At 39.4% G+C, this 15,956-nt stretch overlaps 1 protein-coding gene across 5 annotated transcripts in view; it reads right to left on the reverse strand.

Moving 5' to 3' along the window:
* Positions 1-248: 248 nt before the first annotated feature.
* The window catches only part of GPAM (glycerol-3-phosphate acyltransferase, mitochondrial), a 46,743-nt gene continuing 31,035 nt past the window's right edge, over positions 249-15,956 (reverse strand). For 4 of the 5 annotated variants that reach the window (XM_061372673.1, XM_061372676.1, XM_061372677.1 and 1 more), the window contains exons 12-21: positions 15,623-15,708; positions 14,556-14,671; positions 13,790-13,860; positions 12,439-12,703; positions 11,868-12,010; positions 10,196-10,273; positions 7,794-7,934; positions 6,891-7,080; positions 6,723-6,781; positions 249-3,572 (exon numbers count right to left, since the gene is read on the reverse strand). In XM_061372673.1, the coding sequence (XP_061228657.1) occupies positions 3,456-3,572; positions 6,723-6,781; positions 6,891-7,080; positions 7,794-7,934; positions 10,196-10,273; positions 11,868-12,010; positions 12,439-12,703; positions 13,790-13,860; positions 14,556-14,671; positions 15,623-15,708 (1,266 nt within the window). In that variant the 3' untranslated portion in view covers positions 249-3,455. The remainder of the gene's footprint in view (positions 3,573-6,722; positions 6,782-6,890; positions 7,081-7,793; positions 7,935-10,195; positions 10,274-11,867; positions 12,011-12,438; positions 12,704-13,789; positions 13,861-14,555; positions 14,672-15,622; positions 15,709-15,956) is intronic. The other variant, XM_061372672.1, reaches the window with a different exon arrangement.

The following is a 15,956-nucleotide window of genomic DNA, read 5'->3' on the forward strand; positions in this document are numbered from 1 at the left end:
GGGAGTCAGGATGTCACCCCAATCTACTTGTCAAATGGTTCTGCTCCAGTACATACACTGCTAGAGATAAGTTTACAGTGAAAGCTTTTAATCTCAGAAATGACCTGAAATGGGCCAAAGTTACTGAATGAATTATCTTAGCAGGTTATTTAAAAAACAACCCCAAAATAACCCCCAGACCAACCACACACACACAGAAACGAAAACCAAAACCAACCCCAAAAAACACTAGAAGAACTTGTTAAATGTCATATTAGCAAACAGTTTAATGTATTAAAATGACTCCAGTACACCTCTGTGCTTCTACAACAGACACGGCATTACACATAACAGGTAAAACATGGTAACGTTCTCAAGGAGCAGTATCAGGCTCATTACCACAGAAACACAAGAGCAACAGTATCTTACATCACCTCCCAGCCCAACTTTCTTCTGCCTGGTGGTTCTAATATTTCTCTGTGGAGCAAGCAGTCAGCTGAATGCAAGTGTGTGGATATGCTTCCTAATCAAAGCTAGGTGAATAAAGCCCTATATTGTCCAAAAGAAGGCAGGTATGCCTCCAACGTCAGTGTGAGTAGGAAGTAAATGTATTAACAAGCTTATGATCCCTGGGGCCTGGATAGCTGTGGCAGCACGGGAAGGGGAATTCTACATTTTCATCGCTCTAAAAATGTGATACCTACGGGATGCATGTGGAAAGATTAAGTTTCTCATATCTTGACAGATCCTGGCCCCAAAAGACTTGCACACCTGAGTAATATGCTCAAGAATGACAAGACTTGTGTAAGTCTTTGTAGGAGGAGAGTCTTAAAATACATCAGTGGTAATTCAGGGCCAGACCTTTCTCCTTTACTGCTTAACTTCACCTTCACTGAAATTAACTCAACATGGAATTCTATCAACAAAAGAAACATGAGATATGAATAAGAATCAGAAGACACTGAAGGTGTAAATACAGTGCAAAAGTGTTGGTTTCAGTTTTTAACTGTTACAGCCTGATAGTTTTATATTCTGTGCTTTATTTTCAGGGAAAAGCATAGTTCTTATGTGTCATAATATACACATTTGCGTATATATGTATACATACACACTTGATGCAGAATGCAAAGGCTTCCAGTGGCATATGATTTGTAGTACTGACTTCTCACATGCAGGGTTATTTTCATACAAACCAAACTAGTTTTAGAGGTGCCCCCTCCCTCTGCATACTCAATGGATGCATTAATGTGTATTCACATGCATTACTGCCCTACCCACTCACTGATTTGTATTAACCAGATTTATTTACTTATTGTTAAATGTAAGCTATCATTTATCTTTAACACCTAGCCAGAACACTCTGGTGACCACAGTACTCCTGGGTTTTACAGTAACTAATACATGAGTTGGCGGAACATTCTCCATAAAATGACTCAAGTTTTATTTCATATTGCTTTACTTTGAAAAACCTGTTTGATGTACAATCTTTGCTGTTAGTACACTTGAGATTTACTGAAATGCAGTAAACTATGAAAGCTCATTATTCAGAAGCACCTAGTCTTTTTCTTTTTGATATTAAACGGAAGCCATCAGCAACAACTGTTGTATGGAGCACTCGTCAGGTTAACATCAGCTAGTATGAGATGAAACTGTTTTCTAAATAGCTAGAAAGACTTCACAAGACAAAGTATGTGCGATGTAGTCACTACCCTGCTGAGACAGCAGAAGGATGCAACAAGAAAAGAGACTCTAGGGTCAGTTTCCATCCGTATTGTATGTAGCTTTGGTTCAGAAATTCGTTAAGTGTTGTAGAGCACCTGGTTTAGTGACAGAACACATGCGTCTCACAGTGCTAACAGTAGAATGCTAATAAACTATAAACTGCCCGTTTAAAATATTAATAGCATTTATTAAAAAAATGTACAGAAACATTCCTTTTGATATATGTGCAGTATAAATGCAAGATCCTTGGCCACAAACTCAAATTGTCTGCATCAGTTTTGTGCTGGCGTTAACAGTGCAAGTGCTGGGATTCAAGTATGTTTTTCCGTATTTATGTTAAGCAACAGAGACTACATGATGAAGCGTGGGGGATTTTCTGTTCACAAGGCCAGGATGTGAGAATGAAGTGAAACACTGCAGTAATCCAAATGTTCGATTTCCCCCAAATAGCAGGCAGTCTAAATGAGGAAAACCGCATTTCACAAGCAAAACAAACCAGCTTCACATACCATCAAGTTATTGCTTCAGCTAGACCAGCTGTACTAAAATACAGGACTACAGGTTGCAATCTGATCTCCACTCACATGAAGAGAAGATGAAATCTACAGTGCAAGTCCTCCATGCGAAAGGATCAAATCGCAAGACCAGAGTCCTGTTTCAGAGGACAGAATTTATTCATCACAAATTGGTCTACGATTTTATTTGTAAGTCAGTTTGGACTCTGTAGATCAGAGTCAAAAGTACATTGTTTCTGAAATTTCTGTGTTTCTAGGTCAGTACTTCATGCCAATTTAGACCTGCTCAACAACAGAATCCAATATGAACACTTGTTTCCGAAGAACTGTGGAAGTTATTGCTGAAATTTTTAGGGCCACAATTATTTCACCAAATCAAGTCTTCACTTTACAAAAAAACAAATCTGACATCCTATTAATTAAAAACAACACAAACCCAAACTTAAGAGCTTTTTTCAATTAAATAATCTAAGATTTTACAAGATACTCACATTCAGGCAACTGTCTCCTGACTTTTACCTGGCTGAATGACAGACGCCATAATAAAAACAAGAATGCTGCTCTCACATTCTTCATGGCAGCAGTGATTAGTGCAGTTTACTACTGCTCTAAGAGGGCAAGGTGTGCCTGCTGCCAGCGTTTTTCACAATCATCTGCTACATGATCATTATTCTCAGATGTCTGTAACTGTTATTAGAATTTTGGCATTTATGTTAATATTTATGAAAAACTATGGCTTTATCCATGAAATATTTATCCTGCCTAAGCAATTTTTTAACCATTTATTTAAAACAGTAAAACTGAATCGGAATTAATTTCTTTATGCCATAATCTGTGTTGCCACTAAACTCAAGAACTCAGGATTAGCTACAGATCACCAATATGTGCATTTGTGCATCTGTTACAGTCTTTAAAAATACAGTTAAAACATAACACTGATAAAACTTTATTCTTAATTTTAAGTCTAATTCTAATAATTTACTTTATTTTTTGCAACGTGTTTCATTACTTGTATCCAAAGTGTCATGTGAGTATCACTGTAATTACAACAAGATTGGGACTGTAAGAAACCCATAAATGTATACGTAAGAAGGCACTTGTCTTCCAGTAGTTCAAGTCAGAGAAGGCCTTACCCAGAGAGTGGCACCTCACACTTTGAAGGATTAGCAAATGTTCCCAGGCTTTGACACAGTCTCAAAACCTGTCTTCGTGTCCCTCGAATAAGGTGCTATAGATGGTCTATAATACCATGAAGCTCATGATGAATTCCAGCAGTTTTTGCCTGTTGCGCTGAGGTAGGAACGTAGTGCTTAGATCCAAAATGGTGTCTCTTCTTTGTGCTGTCTGACTGAAAACCTAAAGCACAGCATGAATATATGTAAGTATCACCATGTTACAGGGATCTCCTTTCTTTCATGATGAAAATTTTATGGTCTTTAATAAATTTGCCCTCATTTACAGGACTTTTTTTTCCCCTTTCTCAAAGGCTTACATGGTAATGCTGTTAGATATTCATAGACTCATATAATGGTTTGGGTTGGAAAGGACCTTAAGATCATCCAGTTTCAACCTCTGAGTCATGGGGGGTTATTATATTATTAGAATTCACTCAATGTTGAAGTACTTCAAGTGGTATGGAAGAATAGAAGCTGAGAAAAAGCATGATAAACAGACAGCTCTTAACAGCAAGGGATACACAAGCATTTAAAAGGCATCTGAATTCGAAGTGTAAGCACTCTGATAACAAGAATTCAGATGCTATGCCACGAATAGACGCTTAGCAGAAGCTATCTAGTTCCCCTTTTCCAATGGCAAAATGAATTAAAAATGATCGATTTGATATGTGCTTCCTTTACAGCTTTTACAGGAAGATACCTTTACTATAGGCTTCACTATAGTATAACTATTGTTAGATTATTTACTACATTAGAATTAAAGACAAAGATTTTAAAACCCTTATCCAGCAATACTCTAACTAAATGCTGATGTTTCCTAAACTGAAATGTTAAATTCCATCTGGCATTCAGGAAGCCGTATTATTTAGTTGAAAGAAAACCCCCTCATTTACGAAGTCATAGAATCATAGAATACTTAGGGTTGGAAAGGACCTTAAAACCATTCAGTTCCAACACCCTTGCCATGAGCAGGGACACCTCACACTAAACCATGTCACTCAAGGCTGTTCAGCCTGGCCTTGAACACTGCCAGGAATGGAGCATTCACAACCTCTCTGGGCAACCCATTCCAGTGCCTCAACACCCTCACAGTAAAGAACTTCTTCCTTATATCCAATCTAAAACTCCCCTGCTTAAGTTTGAACCCGTTACCCCTTGTCCTATCACTACAGTCCCTAATGAAGAGTCCCTCCCCAGCATCCCTATAGGCCTCTTTCAGATACTGGAAGGCTGCTATGAGGTCTCCATGCAGCCTTCTCTTCTCCAGGCTGAACAGCCCCAACTTTCTCAGCCTAGCTTCATACGGGAGGTGCTCCAGTCCCCTGATCATCCCTGTGGCCCCACTCTGGACTTGTTCCAAGTTCCATGTCTTTTTTATGTTGAGGACACCAGAACTGCACACAATACTCCAGGTGATGTCTTACGAGAGCAGAGTAGAGGGGCAGGATCACCTCCTTCGACCTGCTGGTCATGCTCCTTTTGATGCAGCCCAGGATACGGTTGGCTTTCTGGGCTACAAGCGCACACTGAAGCTGGCTCATGTTCATTTTCTCATCAACCAGCACCCCCAAGTCCTTCTCCGCAGGGCTGCTCTGAATCTCTTCTCTGCCCAACCTGTAGCTGTGCCTGGGATTGCTCCGACCCAGGTGTAGGCCCTTGCACTTGGCATGGTTAAACTTCATGAGGTTGGCATCAGCCCACCTCACAAGCGTGTCAAGGTCCCTCTGGATGGCATTCCTTCCCTCCAGCGTATCAACCGAACCACACAGCTTGGTGTCATCGGCAAACTTGCTGAGGGCGCACTCAATCCCACTGTCCATGTCAGTGACAAAGATGTTGAACAAGACCGGTCCCAACACTGATCCCTGAGGGACACCACTCATTACTGGTCTCCAGCCGGACATTGAGCCATTGACCACAACTCTTTGTGTGTGGCCATCCAGCCAGTTCTTTATCCACCAAGTGGTCCACCTATCAAATTGATGTCTCTCCAATTTAGAGACAAGAATGTCGTGTGGGACAGTGTCGAATGCTTTACACGAATCCAGGTAGATGACATCAACTGCTCTACCCCTTTCCATAATTTCTGTAGCCCCATCATAGAAGGCCACCAAATTGGTCAGGCAGGATTTCCCCTTGGTGAAGCCATGCTGGCTGTCACCAAGCACCTTGTTGTTTTTCATGTGCCTTAGCATGCCTTCCAGGAGAATCTGCTCCAAGATTTTGCCAGGCACAGAGGTGAGACTGACTGGTCTGTAATTCCCCGGGTCATCCATTTTCCCCTTCTTGAAAATGGGGGTTATATTTCCCTTTTTCCAGTCGTCGGGAACTTCACCTGACTGCCATGATTTTTCAAATATGATGGCCAGTGGCTTAGCAACTTCATTTGCCAGCTCCTTCATGACCCACAGATGGATTTCATCAGGACCCATGGAGTTGTGCACGTTCAGATTTTTAAGGTGGTCTCGAACCAATTCCTCTCCTACAGTGGGCCCAAGGTCTTCATTCTCACAGTCCCTGCGTCTGCCTTCCAAGACTTGGGTGGTGCAGTCAGAGCCTTTGCCAGTGAAGACCAAGGTAAAGAAGTCATTCAGAACCTCAGCATTCTCCAAATCCTGTGTAGTTAGTCCTCCGAGAGCTTCCTGAGGGGGCCTACGCTGTCCCTGGTCTGTTTTTTATTTGCTATGTACCTGTAGAATCCCTTCCTGTTATCCTTAACATCCCTAGCCAAGTTTAATTCTAACTGGGCCTTAGCTTTCCTAACCTGGTCCCTAGCTTCCCGGACAGTTAGGTGATTTAAAATTAAAAATGCTAGTAGTAAAGTGCAAAACTGATCCTTTATTTTAAAGAACACCTGTATCCTCATGGTGGACACTGTGGGTCTATTGGGATGGTTCCCCTGGAGTACTGATCACTTTTAAGTCAAAATTCAGCTAACACTTTCTGAAGATTTAAGTAGTCATCCAAAATGAAATGTAGGTGTTAATAAGAACAGAGCATGCTCTCAGCCTTCCAACATAGTCACTTGTGTCCAGTAAGGACATGGAATAGAGCACAGGAACTTCATTTGCTGTGAATGAAAGTATCTAGTTACCCAGCCCTCATCTAAACTGGTTTTCTCAGGGGCAAGAAGTGCCCTGTTCCCCAGTATGTGTTCTTCTCCTACAGCCCTAAGCTTTAAGGAAAGCAAAGTGCTCAAAACCCACAATACATGTGCACAGATACATTCACAGATTTTGAACTGACATTGAACAGGTTCCATGAATTGTCAAAATTGCTCACTATTAAAATGAAACTCAACAGTCTCCAGCTCTGATCACTGCACACTTACCCCAATTTCCTTAAAGACTTTCAATGCATTTTTCACATGACTGTAGGTAGCACTCTCAGCTGCAAGAAAGAAAACCCAGATGTAAGCGAACTGCAGTTGGATTTGGGCTACCTTGTGATAGGAGGAACAGAATGAATCAAATCCAGTTCCAAAAACAGTTTAACGTACCATATACAGCAACATTCTTCTCCGTCCTGCTTATTAAGTGCCTGTGTAACTTTTGAAGGTATTCAGACTCTAAAACAGGACCACTAAAATTGTGCACGAAGATGACAACAGAGCTATATGCCTCCAGTAAAGGTCCCAACAACCTCTGCAGGAAAGTGATGTACTGCTGGTGTTCCTGAGACTGGCTCACCTAAGAGAGGGCAACAAGAGCTTAAGTGACAGAGACCAGTGGAAACAAGAAACGCCCTGCAACACAGTATATGGCACAGCAGTAGCCAAAGTAATTCTTAATACAAAAAAGAGGCACAACATAGAACATTAAGAAAGCCCAGCAGACAACCAGTTTACCATGAGGGACAAAACAGTCACTGCATGTCACTTTTTTCTCCATCAGGGTATTAATAACTATTTTTCTAAGAAAAAATTAAAGACATTGCACTGTTCTGCAGCCAAGAGAAAGGTTGCCATATATTCAGATGGGCATGGATTTCTAAGTGTTAACAAGGTATCCTCACAGTGTTTGTGTCAGCCCTGTAAGAAAACTTGTATTATGGCTAACATCAACACGATCAATCTATGAAGTGAAATTCAGGTTGAAAATAAATACCAGCCAGATGTGCCCCTTTTAGAGTGTATGCAGTCAATAAAGAATAAAACATTGAGGTCCTAAGACACTTAAGCCTTTTTCAGGTTTTCATGACAGTAACCATTGTCTTTCCACCTCCTATGAGATTATTCTTTGGATGTTTCCTCATGGGGAGGAGTGAAAGGCATTTTACTGATGGTAGCAAATGCACCAAACACTGCGAGCCAATAATAAGAAATTATCATTACCCTGACTAGTGAAGTAGTTTGTATTTCCCACAACAGGCTTCAATGTTAGTAGCCCTAGGATCATATTACCTTCAGGTAGCAATCTCTCTGCTCTTCTCCAAAATCACTGTCTTCATCTTCCTCATCACTTCTCCAAGATAACGGCTCAGGGAGTTTTTTATTCCATTGGTGTTCTGTAAGACTGGGGCTAACGTCCTCCTGATCATCCTGCTTAAATTTGAAAGGCAAAGTGATAAATAAGAACCCAAACCCAGACAAACAATAGATTTCTTTTATAATCTCATGCGAATTAGTCCATTTGCTAACCAGAATTTCATGAAAGCAGGTGAGACCCAATTATAGATAGGGTTGAGACAAGCAGAAAGAAAGGAGATATTTGGTGAAAAAAGGCTGTTTTTCTTTATAGTTTGCCCATCACAGAAAAATGCAAAAGTGTTGCTGAATCTTCCTACCAGAGGCCATATAGTAGCACTTGTCACAAAAGTGCTTTTAGTTGCATTAGAAAGCGTAAGGGAAGCCTTAGCAGCACTCATTCACCATTACTTGTTCTGCTCAAAGTACTAGAACACAAAGATTTTTTTCAGAGTTCACCAATACTACATCACTGAAGAAAGACCCCTCACAGTTATTCCATTTAGAAACGTTAATCAGGCAAGATTAAAACCAAATGGATAACAGACACCTCACAGATGTGATTACTGTCACATTAATGTCAATGAAAAAGGCCTCTCAGCTAATGAAGAATAACATCCCTCCAATCTTACATTCTGAATAAAGCAGAAATGGTAAAATAAGTTTAGAAAAAGACCAGAAATCAATAGGTGTTAGGAATATTTCTTAGTTTTTGAAGCAGATGCTAGAATCACAGGAAAAGTGCTAAAAAAAATAGCAGGGGTCAATGAAGCTCAATATAATGTGAAATTTATCAATGCGTTAATGTCAGCAACAAACTGAAATCACTGGAAGGGCAGAAGCTAGCGACCTTTCTTAGAGAACAGGTTGTAAAACCCCCACAAACATTTCCAGCCTGTCCGAACTCACGAAACAACCACTGCTTGCAGTGTTTCTACTGATTATGCAAATTCTTAACATTTTAAAAAGAGTAAGCAGGTTCAGAGGTTTTCTAAAAAGGAATGCACTGATGGAATATATGTCCTTCCTATGTGTTCAAATGTTGCACTGGTGACGTGTATCAGACAGCACATACAAAGACTTATATACTGCCTGACATCTATCTATGTTCCAGTTGTAAAGTACCAGACTCGCAACCAAAACTTACAGAAGAACCCTCAAGACAGGTTTCATGCTTGAGAAGACAGAGGTGTGTATCCACTACAGTCCACACCTATTTTCCTCATCTGGCCCCACGTACAGAACATACAGGTTTCTTTCTAATCCTCTGATTCACATTTATTTTTGGCTTTATCTCATAACGATTACAACCTAGTGCCTCACAACGTGTCATTAGTTCAGATAAAAAGCAAGCACTTGTAACTCCAGAGGAGAATGTTTAATATCCAGTTGTATTAAGAAAACAGCACCACCTATGGCTACATATATTAAAAATGGAAGCATGTATCAAGAGGTATGCAGTAAGATTAGAGTGAAGCAGTGGCCACTTTCAAATATACCAGAAGCATCTCTAGCCTCTGAAACTGGACAGCTGCAAGAAGAAAGCAGCCAAATGCATAACTTCTTTTCCACATAGAATCATAGAATAGTTATGGTTGGAAAGGACCTTAAGATCATCAAGTTCCAACCCCCCTGCCATGGGCAGGGACACCTCGCTCTAAACCATATTACCCAAGGCCTCGTCCAACCTGGCCTTGAATGCTGCCAGGGATGGAGCATTCACAACCTCCTTGGGCAACCTATGCTCTTGCTACTTCCTCCTGGGCATCGAGGTTTGTTTACTGTGCACAAAAAAAGCTGGGGAAGCAAAGGTATGGCAAGTCAGCTGCTCCCTCTTCCCCAGGTTTTCTTTATACTGTACACCTATGGCAGATTGTACCATACAGTAACTCCAGTATGTCCCTGAACCTGCAATTGTGCTAGTAGAAGAGGTGTACAATCACTTTGAGATCAATGCGAAAGAATCAAATAAGGACAAAAAATCTGGACTACTGACTCCTGTAGAGTAGAAAGTAAATGCCCACATAACTATGCTACAGTCTGAAAGGGCTCCAATAATAAAATAAATCCCCATTTTACAAGACAGTATAAAACGTGTCTTCCTTGGTAGGTTTAACGGCACAATGAAATTACAGAGTCATTAATAGTATCACATGATGGCTATACCCAAATGTCTGATGCTTATAGTGTAGGAATGAATAGTATAGGTCCTGAACTCATTAATACAAGCTTTCAGTAGCAGCATGTATTTAGAACAAGGCTCATAATTAAGAAACAAACTACTATGACTAAAGTCAAGTACATAAAACAAAGCTCATTTAATATCTCTATCACTTTACCTCGGCCACCAGAAGAATGCCGTATTGAATCAGCCTTTCCACGGATTCATGGCAAACTTGATAGATCAACTGGCAAGGCTGCACAACATAAAAGAAATGCACTGAAAAAATCATATCCATCATAACCATTACAGCAAGACCAGCTCCCTGGTCTGTACGAATGTTTTAGATACAGCACTTATTATTCCTTTCTAACCAGTTACTGCAGATTCACCGTAATCCCAATGCACCACTCTTATGTTTATCCTGGCAGACATTAAAAAAATTATAGTGAAACAGGGTATTTGAATCTTGTCCAATGTTTTCTTAAGAAATGCATTATTATGCTGGTAAAAAACCACATCAAATATTCTCCCATTTTAATCACCTCTAACCAAATTTTAGTTAAACAATTCTGGAATAAAACCATTGTAAAACTAAAATCATTGACGCTTACACCAGTTATTTACTTAGAAAGGGAAAAGTTTCCTATGTATTTTGAAACTCTGAATAAAATAAAAAGTAACAAACAAAACAAACCCCAAAACAGAACACCCCCCGAAAACACAACCTTTTACTTTGTTCATAATGATGTACAAAATATCTCTAAGTTAAAATTACCACCTCTGAAAGCAAAAGGATAAGATCACTGAAGAGCCCCACCATACGAGCTACATTATTGCAGAGGCAAAAATACTAAATTTGGCTTATGCTTCATTTATAAAGGCAAAAGTCAGAAATATGTGTACAAGTTTAAGCACAAATACAAGAATCCCCAGAATTCTAAGTAATTCTACACATTAAAAAAATAAGTAAAAATAAATCTAGCATTTAAAATTGCAAGTCTCCAGAGCGTAAGGATACAGAGTGTCTGAGAACTAAGACAGAATCAGCTTTCTTCAGTGTTTTGTAACAAACCAAAACCAATGTCAGGCCACATTTAACGTTGCCACAAAGTGCTAGGCATGGCACACTGGGACTTGCACTCCTATGAAAAATAAGAGTATCTTCAGAATCTGGAGCCTTAGTTCCCAGCATTATTTCAATCATCTATGCAAGCCCATATAAGCTGGGTACTCTCAGAAACCTGTATTTCCTTAAGTAAAAAAATTTAAGCAGAATGCAGATAGAGTTGTCATGGTCTAATGACATAAACACCGCAAAATCTGGTAGAAGGCATTAAGAAGCCCAATCTCTAATTGTGGGAAGCTGACAGAAATAGAGTGAGCAGCTTTTCTCTCTCAGGAAAAGCCCAAAGCCAGCACAGCAGAAATACCACAGGCTCACCCCAGCATCACCCACTTCAGGACTTGCATGAGAGCAGGCATGCACTCAGTACGCATCCCTGAAACAGGATCAAACAATGTTGTCACACCTTGCCAAAGAAACTAGGTAGCGACAGGAGTTTGGCAAGTTAATTCACATGTTATCTCATGCCAGACATCTTTTGGACGAACTCTCCTGATGAACCACATTCATTCAAATGTCCAGAGATTTCCTTGAAGAAAATGGAACAACGCTATCTTTGTCAAATTAAATTCAGCCTCTTGCTACCCACTACCATCAGATTGTCCTTAAAGCAAACGTAACAGAACTGTGACACTTAAAAAAAGCACCATTTCATTTTAAAATAACATATGCAGTTACAAGCAGAACAAAAATTTAAAACGTGGGCAATAATGCAATTACTTACCAAAGATACAGTAAATTCATTAGAAAGCAGGTAACACAAGCTGGCAGCTTTTCGGACCAGGTGCTCTTGACTAATCAAACTGGGAGAAGCACCATTGGTACCATTTCTGTACCTCCTGCTCTGAACCGCATGAAGACTGCAGGCTACAGCAGAAACAAACATAAGCAAAAGTTTATTTTTCCAAAGAGCTTTATAGCAAAGGAAACAAAACTTTTGGTTTGTCTATTTCTGGCCTAAAAGCAGTCAAACATTACACATGTAACTGAAGAATGAAGACAGAAGTCACCCCTATTTTGTTTGTGTAAAAGCACAGGTTTTGCTATCTACACTCAAACTCTGATAGTGCCTTGCCTATGGCTGTGACCAATACACAAATACTTCCAAGGAAGATCAAGGATGATGGCAAAAATGAGTGGAAACATTCCACAATCAAAACACAAGCGTTGAAGGGGAGAGGAAGGAAATATATAAAAGTAAATTACATGAAAAACTGATGAGGTTTTTTGTGCAGATACTTTGACTTCATGGGTTACAAGAAAGCCTTTCCTTGGTAAAAAACCCCGAAACATACCAATAATGGCCTCTTTAATGAATACATGAAGCACTCCATTGCTGTAGAAGTTGAGTTCAAAGACAGCAGGTATCGTTGTGCTGGGAGTGATGAAGAACTCATTGTTTCGGCTTGTGTTTGTGATATTTACACAGTTCCCCAGCAAGTGGATGGCATGCATGACAACATCGTCTGAGTTCCCTGAAAATCCCAAGTCAAAGTCACGGGCTAAGACCTCCTCTTTCATAGAGAAGAAATCTTCTACCAACCTGGAAAGATCAGTTCCCTAGGAAGAAAAACAGAGTCACACAGTTAATTTTTCTGCACAGATGTTTATCTGTAAACCACAGAACCACATATATAGCAAACACAAACAATACACTGTACGCTGTCAATAAGCCAAATCACAACAGTCATATGAGCAAAAATTTTCATAGAGACTTTGCACACAGCCCACAGGTTTTGAATTACATGTAATTTTATTTTAAAGCCATGCAGTTATTTGGGAATGCAATGTTTTTTTGTTTGCATCTTGGTTTATTTCACAGCCTCCAGAGACCAGAGTTGTTCTTCAAGAACTTGTTAGAGATACCTTATTTCCACTACCTATGCTAAAAAATTAATGATCAATTACCTAGAAATGTTGTAAATAAAGGAACTGTTCAACTGGCTGGGGACACACGGAAAAGCTTTTAGTCAAGCTGGCTTCAGACCACACCATAAAGTGCTTCTTTGGTCCCATTATTTCAGGAAATTGGAAAGAATAGACTGACGGGAATGTCGACACCGTCCTCCATAAGCAAGACTACCTATCTGCACAGTATTTCTCAATTCATTCTCAATTTATGTGTAATGAAAGCTTCAGATTAGAAAGAGAAGGAATTTCAGACAAAAAAGTGCAAAACACGCTTGTAGGAGAAAAAACTATTTTCTCCAAGCCCCATGCACAAGGCTTCAGTTAAACATTAGTATCCTTCTGCCATTGTGATATAATATTCTAGTATTGAAGAACAGCCAAACTAATCTGAAAATTAACAGAAGAGGTTCTAGCACATTCAGTGGTGAACGTGTCTCAGATGTAAAATACAATCTTAATATAATCAACCAAACCCATGCTCTCTGTGGAAGAAAAGCATAACTACATTTCAAACTACAAAATCTATTTCCACATGAGTGTTACCACCCCATCAATAATGGCTTATCTTCAAGCATCCCCTAACAACTAAAATATTAGCACTCAGACTACCTGAAATCCACTTTAATTTAAATGCATTTTTCTTCTTAGTACCATGCAATAGTAAAATACATGCTATTTTTTTTATTAACAGGGCCACAGTAATGTCTGGCTATTTAAGCAGCATGGAGGCCTTACCTGCCTGTGTCTGTACAGCAGCAAACAGGCAACAATGTGGGTAGACATCACAGCACATGACTTGTTAGCAGCTAGAGGCAAACAAGATAAACCTGTTAAGCACCTGTGATGTTTAGAATATTGTTAACAACTGAAAGAGCACTCATTTAAAAAAAACAATACAAATACTAGCAATATTGGCACAGAACTGTATGTTCTGAATTAAATACAAGATGTATTTTGTCTACATGTTAACAGTATTAAATTAATTTGAACTAAGAAAGCTGAGTAAAGCTTAAAAGTTTACTAACTACTGTTTTGTATGCATCTCTTTTACTACAGATCACAGATCTGACTGAAAAACACACCACATAACCTATAAAACCTGGCATCATTGGTCCACACAGCTAGATGAGTTCATGTGAGTATGATCTTAAATAATGCCATTAAGACACTACAATGGCTTCTTAAAAGAAGTGATAAGACATCAGTGTATCAATATAACAATGAAACACTTCAGAGTACAGCAAGTTCAGTACACTAGTCCAAGGAATACAAAAGTTAACAAAACAAAATAAAAAGCTTATATTTGATCAGAAAGAGATTTAATTAAACTGTAAAGAGGGAGGGAGGCAGACAAAGGATAGAGAACTGTAAATAGAGCATCTGAAATCACGAAATGATCAACTGAATGGAGGGAATCGGGAAGTACATTACCAAACAGCCAGTTAGTTCATGCAATCAGCAAAACAAAGCAGGTAGCTGATAGTGATGCTATAACACTTACTGAACAAAATATGCTCAGCCAAGTTGGATATTAGTTCTCTTCTGAAGGGTTCACTGGTGATATCCCTGGAGTTGGGCAGTGAGGCCTCTGCACCTTCATCCACAGTATCATTAGGTCTGAATACATAATAAAAATTCACATTATGACATTTAGACAACAGTACATAAAAAGCAAACCTGCCCAAAAGGCAATTTCCAGCCTAGCCTCCCTGCAAACTAGAAATGGTCTTTTTTATGGACCTACAACTTCGTAAAGACAAATGACTGATTTTGTCTCTACCAGGACCACACCAGCTTGTGCAAGTCCAGCAAACACCTGAACAAAAATGTTTATCCATATAACAAATGAAGATCTAACCCCTGTGCACAGGGTTGCAGTTCTGGATGTGACAGTCACCTCCTTGAGCAAGGGTACTCAGTCCCAAGTTCTATTTGCTTTGAAATTACATCAAAACCCACCTGAAATGTTTTTGAGGTTTCAAAACAAATCCCTTGGTTTTCATTTAGGGTGTTGTCGTGGTTTGACCCCAGCCAGACAGCTTTCACTCACTCCCTCCCCCCCCCCCTTCTTGCCCTTCCCCTATGCCCGGAGGGACGGAGAGTAGAATCAAAAAGAATGCAACTCCCATGGGTTGAGATAAGAACAGTTTAGTAACTAAGGTATAACACAAATCACTACTGCTACCACCAATAACGGTAATGATAAAGGAAATAACAAGGGAAGAGAATACAACACCTCATCACCAGCTACCAAGAAAGAGAAAAAACGACTGCTACTGCTAAACCCAGGATAGGTGTCATTTTTGCCAAAGTTATTAAAAAAGAAAATAAAATTAAACCTACAGAGCTCACTAAAATTAAAAAAAGAAAAAAGCCTCCTTGAGCTTATTTAAACAGAGCTATCCAGAAAGAATGCAACTCAAACTTCAGTTACAATTATCCAAGTTTTCCGTTTTTCTATACACAACGGGGAGTTCAAGCACTGCTTGGAATGTAACGTTAGAAAACTAAAATAACAAGCACACTCCAACATGCCTTCTCTCTTCCCAACCCCCAGAAAATCTGTACCTTGATGGAAGTATAGCTGGTAACAATGCTTGTTCCAAAGAAAGAGGAGCAGGCACAGGTTTTTGACTTTGGCTGTTTACATATTCCTGTAAAGAGATGACTTGTTTTGTTGGGGTTTTTTGGTACTTTTCCTACCTTATTCTTGCACTGAACTGATAATATTATTATATGAAAAAGGCAATTACTAAAAAAAAAAAAAAAAACAACAAACCCAAAACCCAAAAAACAACTGCAAATCAAAATAGCTTTCATTAAAAAATCAGTAATTAGGTCACAGAAATAAAAAGTTTTCAAGTTTATTCACTTTTGATTTTATTCTGTGAAAAGGCAGACT

Source organism: Neopsephotus bourkii, unplaced genomic scaffold (genome assembly GCF_033783945.1).
Source record: "Neopsephotus bourkii isolate Nb327-2 ecotype Australia unplaced genomic scaffold, CSIRO-AGI_Nbou_v1 NB_1615, whole genome shotgun sequence".
Taxonomy (NCBI): Eukaryota; Metazoa; Chordata; class Aves; order Psittaciformes; family Psittacidae; genus Neopsephotus; species Neopsephotus bourkii.